We start from the raw sequence: 4,751 nt of genomic DNA on the forward strand, positions 1-4,751 counted from the left end.
CCCCGCGCCGCCACTCACTCACCCTCTCGTGGAAGATCGACTCCATGTTTATTGTCAAAGGCCACCAGCCTCCGCCTCACGTGACCTCCCCAGCCAATCAAACCTTCCCTTGCTCGACGCCCCGCTGCAGCCAATCCACGCAGGCTTCCACTGCTGGGCTAGACCGCCCGGGTGGGGCTCGGAGGCAGTGACGGCGCCCCCTGCCGGGAAGGAGGCCGCCGGGCTGAGCTGCCGCCAGCTGCTCGCAGCGGTCGTCTTCGCTTTGGGTGTTAAAGGTGCACCACGCTCAGGACGGCCAATCGAAGGCGATAGACAAAATAAAGGCATTGATCGAATTCAATCGGCGCTTAACGACAGGAGGGAAAAATCGAGCGTTAAAAACCATTTAAAACAACTTGGGTACATTAGGAAACTTAATATTTGGGTACCACGAGCTCAAAAGAAATCCATCTTGCTGAGCGTGTGTTGACATCTGACATTCTTGCAACATCAGGAAAATGATCCATTTTTGAAACATATGGTAACAGTTGATGAAAAATGGATTGTCTACAACAACGACAAATGGAAAAGATCATGGAGCAAGCAGGATGAACCAGCTCAAAGCACTTCAAAAGCAGATAATCACCAAAGGAAGTTTATGCTGTCAGTTTGGTGGTATTTCAAAGGTATTTTGTCTTTTGCATTGCTTCCAAGAAACCAAACCATTAATTCAGATGTGTACTGTCATCAACTGGAGAAATTAAATGATGCCATCAAACAGAAGTGTCCAGAATTGGTGAATCCAAAGGTGGTGTATTTCACCGTAACACTAGACCACATAAAAGTTTGGTCATTCACCAAAAATTGTTGCAGCTTGGATGGGATGTGTTACCACATCCACCATATTCACCAGACCTGGCACCATCAGACTGCGATTTGTTTCGCTCTTTACAAAATGCCTTGAATGATAAAATGTTCCCTGCTGACCAGGGTATCAAATTGTTCTTGGAACTAATTTTTGCCAAAAAAGGCAAGAACTTTTTTGAGTGCAGAATCATGAAGTTACCTGAAAGGCAAAAAGTAATTGAACAAAATAGACACTATATTGTTTAATGAAGTTTTTGTTGCTCATGAAAAACTCACCTTTCATTTACCCAGAAAAAAATGCAATTACTCTTTGGCCAATGCAATATAACACCCCAAATTTCCTGCTCCCTTGGAAAGGCTCAGTGGCCACATTGCTGAGTTTAGCAAATGCCCAGCAGCGTCAGTTCCCTTCCTGCTCTTGCCACCCTCCCTCAGGTCACAACACTGCAGCACTCGCTTACTGCTGGGCCAAGCAGGGGTAACCAAGGAAATCCAAAAATAAACTTGTTCAGATTGAATTAAAAAAATAAACAACTATAAATCAGGTTCTGGGTCTATGTTAAGTATTCCTCTGAAGGCTAGTTCATAAATTAGCTATAAATACATTAACTCCACGCCATACAGATCAATAACAACAGAAATTATTTTTGCATAGTTTTTCTTTATTACATTATTCTTTCTCTCCCCTCCAGAATAGGACTTCTGAGGACACCTTAGTGATGTAATTAAATCATCTTCCAAAAAGTAAGATTGGAAATTAAACTAGCACTGATGAATTGTGGGTGTCCTTTTCTGTAGCTTCACAGGTTCTCTCAAGATAAAAACCACAATCCTATTCTTTCAACGTGTGAGATAAGATGATGAATCAAACAAAAGTATTTTCCATTTCAGCCTTTATCTCCATGTAACTTCTTCACCAGGCTTCAACTCTCTGTGAGGAGGGAAAAAAAAGAAAAGAAACCAAACAGATGAGACTAAAATTATGACAATTTTTCTGGAATAATTGCTAGTAGACGTAATTAATTATTCTAGAATAACTTAATTGTGAGAGTTAAGTATAAATTTAACTTTCCTTGCAACCCATGTCAGTTCGATCTCTTTCAACAGTGATAAACATACTCTTTTCTTTCCAAAGCTTCAATGGATTGGGTCCTCATAACTACCACTAATTGAAGTGGAAGCACAGAACAGCTGACCTCTAAGGAGCCAGCAGACTTATGTAATGGGATCCAAAAGAAAAATTCTCCTCCTTTTAAATACAAAAATTCATTACTTCAAAACTGGGTTTGAAAGCAGAGGGGATTTCTGCAGTAAGCTGAAATACCAGCCCAACTTTGCAAGCAACTGCAGTAAGAAAAGTGCTAATGTAACAGCAGGGTGGATTCTGTTTTAAACTTACTTTCTTACACAGAACTAATTTAGGTGAGACCAGATTAAAAAAGAAATCCACCTGCAAACTGGTAATAACATTCCTATTGTTTGTGCATGCTATGCAGCATGGGTTTTTTTCCTGTTGTTTCATGAACTCTATGATCTAATATGAAATTAAGAAAACTGATACAGGTAAGGCAATGCATTAATGTATGTAAATTCTCCTTGAGAAGTCAACCAGTAAAGCCCAAATTGATTAGTGTATGTAATCATATCTTTCAGTGAAGATACAGCAATTGCTAACACAAACATCTAAAGATGTTCTGTTAATCTTTCAAAACTTGGTTATTATTTTAAAATTATACATTTTTAGAAAAGTATTTAAAGTGCTGCAATAATTTTAAGACAGAAGTTTGCTATAATCCACTGAAAAGCTGAGAATTAAAATTCAAGCACTGTGTTTCCCATTGAAGTTTTAGAGAGAGATGAAACAAACGTTTTCCACATTTCATAGCTAAGAACTTGAGAGCAGTTAATGATTAACAAGCTTTGGAGAGCAAAAGCTTTTTCTACTAATTGTCCTTTTCTAAATTCTTTGATTCCAAATCAATAATTAGTTAATGAAAAACTAATTAGGAGCCCCAAAATATATTTTTCTGTTTGTTTAACTTGCTTCCACAGATAAATTTTATTAGCATCGATGCTTTTGATTTATGGGTGCAATTAATTATTTTAAATCAAATACTTTGACTAAAAAGTCAAACTGATAGAACTACACATCCTTTCTTTTGTGACTAAAATGGCTCCTAAATCCCCCATTTTCAGAAGGCATTAGTGACCTAAAAATCTTCATGAACACTTGCTGGAAATTTTAGGGCTTTCTTCCCTTCAGTATTTTGACAGCATCACTGATTTTTCTTTCATATTTAAGACTCTCAAAAAGAACAGAAGAGCACTTTACAAAATAAGTGAATATGGTTAAAAGGCACCATAAAGCAGACCTTCTATATAATAAGCTCTTGTTTCTGAAGGTTGACAGTTTTTCATCATTCCTTCTGTCCAAATAGCATCCAATCACAAATCCCAAGGGAACAAGGATGTGAACCCAGTGATCACGCACAGCTTGGGCAAAATTCACCATGGCTGCTGGAAAAAAAAAAGCGTAAGATAAGAATTACTGATAAATCTGTACATGGAAACCGTTGCATACTTGGCACCTTTAATCTCACTTACTAAGATCCTAATACAGCATAATAAACATGAGGGCTATCAAACACTTCCTACAGGACACATGCTGATCTCAAAATCCACACACAGGTTTCTTAGAAATAACCCTAATTAACTCCTGGCCCTGAGAAACAGAATTTTATCCTAAAACAAGGGTGAAATACAACAACTCTTTTACGGTATCCCTGGTGAAACAGTTTTATTTAGTGTCCTAGAGTAAATTACTCATTAATGCAACTCTAATGATACAGAAGTTTGTTGTTCTTTAAAACATTACAAAGGTATTTATAACCTAAACTCCTGTAGATGGACTCTTTATAATCTCTAACAAGACTGAAAGATAAGCTGTACATTCAGTGGGGAACTGACAGATAAGGAAGAAAGGGCATTTCTAAAATCTAGTGTGCCTTTTCCAACCTAACCAAAGCCTTACAGATTAGCATCTTGCTGGAAGTTGCAAGAGACACCAAGTGATACAGCTGTGATCTCAAACATACACCGACACACCAATTAACAAACAGGCTAACAGACTGGTTTGGGTTGGAAGGGACCTTAAGGATCATCCAGTTCCAACCCCTCTACCATGGGCAAGGACACCTCCACCAGCCCAGGCTGCTCAAAGCCCTGTCCAACCTGGCCTTGAACACTTCCAGAGACGAGGCATCCACAGCTTCCCTGGGCAACCTGTGCCAGCATCTCACCACCCCCATAGCGAAGATTTTCTTTCTCATGTCCAATTTAAACCTACTCTCAGTTTGAAGCCATTACCCCTCATCCTATCACCACATACCCTTGTAAGAAGTCCCTCTCCACCTTTTTTGTACGCCCCTTCAGGTACTGGATGGCTACTATAAGGTCTTCCTGGAGCCTTCTCCAGGTTGAACAACCCCAACTCTCAGCCTGTCCTCACAGGCATCCCCCCGATAATTTTCATGGCCCTCCTCCGGACCCGTTCTAACACATCCGTGTCATTGTGTCAGCGGCCCCAGAGCTGGTCGCAGTACTGCAGGTGGGGTCTGACCAAAGCAGACACAACCAGCGCCGCTCCTCCCTCAGCCACCGCGGAACCCCAGCACCTGAGCCGGGGTGAGGGAGCGCGGCGGGCGGCGCTGCCCTCTGCAGGCCGCTCTCCTCAGTCGCCTGGGATGGCGACTCGGGGTGGCGCTCACGATACTGACACACACAAAGGCCCTGCCAGCCTCCGACTCCACCAGGCGCGGAGGAATGCTGCCCCCAGCCTACCCGGGAGCCCCACCATCCCCCGCTTTCTTCAGGGGTCAGAGAGCTACAAGAGCCCCAGGGCTAAG

At 41.6% G+C, this 4,751-nt stretch overlaps 2 protein-coding genes across 3 annotated transcripts in view; both read right to left on the reverse strand.

Moving 5' to 3' along the window:
* ATXN3 (ataxin 3) overlaps positions 1–83 on the reverse strand; it is a 12,561-nt gene extending 12,478 nt beyond the window's left edge. Inside the window, exon 1 of one of the 2 annotated variants that reach the window (XM_010184209.1) lies at positions 23–83. In XM_010184209.1, coding sequence (XP_010182511.1) covers positions 23–46 — 24 coding nt within the window. In that variant the 5' untranslated portion in view covers positions 47–83. The remainder of the gene's footprint in view (positions 1–22) is intronic. The other variant, XM_010184210.1, reaches the window with a different exon arrangement.
* A 1,657-nt stretch (positions 84–1,740) lies between these two features.
* Positions 1,741–3,358, reverse strand: NDUFB1 (NADH dehydrogenase (ubiquinone) 1 beta subcomplex, 1, 7kDa). The gene is made up of 2 exons (XM_010184211.1): positions 3,219–3,358; positions 1,741–1,777 (listed from the first exon to the last, which is right to left on the reverse strand). The coding sequence occupies exons 1-2, from the start codon at positions 3,356–3,358 to the stop codon at positions 1,741–1,743; spliced, it is 177 nt and encodes a 58-aa protein (XP_010182513.1).
* Positions 3,359–4,751: the final 1,393 nt, after the last annotated feature.

The sequence above is a fragment of the Mesitornis unicolor genome, unplaced genomic scaffold (assembly GCF_000695765.1).
Source record: "Mesitornis unicolor isolate BGI_N332 unplaced genomic scaffold, ASM69576v1 scaffold16415, whole genome shotgun sequence".
In the NCBI taxonomy this organism is placed as follows: Eukaryota; Metazoa; Chordata; class Aves; order Mesitornithiformes; family Mesitornithidae; genus Mesitornis; species Mesitornis unicolor.

What these genes read in the sequence shown, in the direction of transcription:
- NDUFB1 (XM_010184211.1), bottom strand. Translation starts at nt 3,358, where the DNA reads ATGGTGAATTTTGCCCAAGCTGTGCGTGATCACTGGGTTCACATCCTT. An exon ending in AAGAGCTTATTATATAGAAG is followed by an intron (nt 1,778 to 3,218) that starts GTCTGCTTTATG and finishes CCCTCCTCACAG; the next exon opens with AGAGTTGAAGCCTGGTGAAG.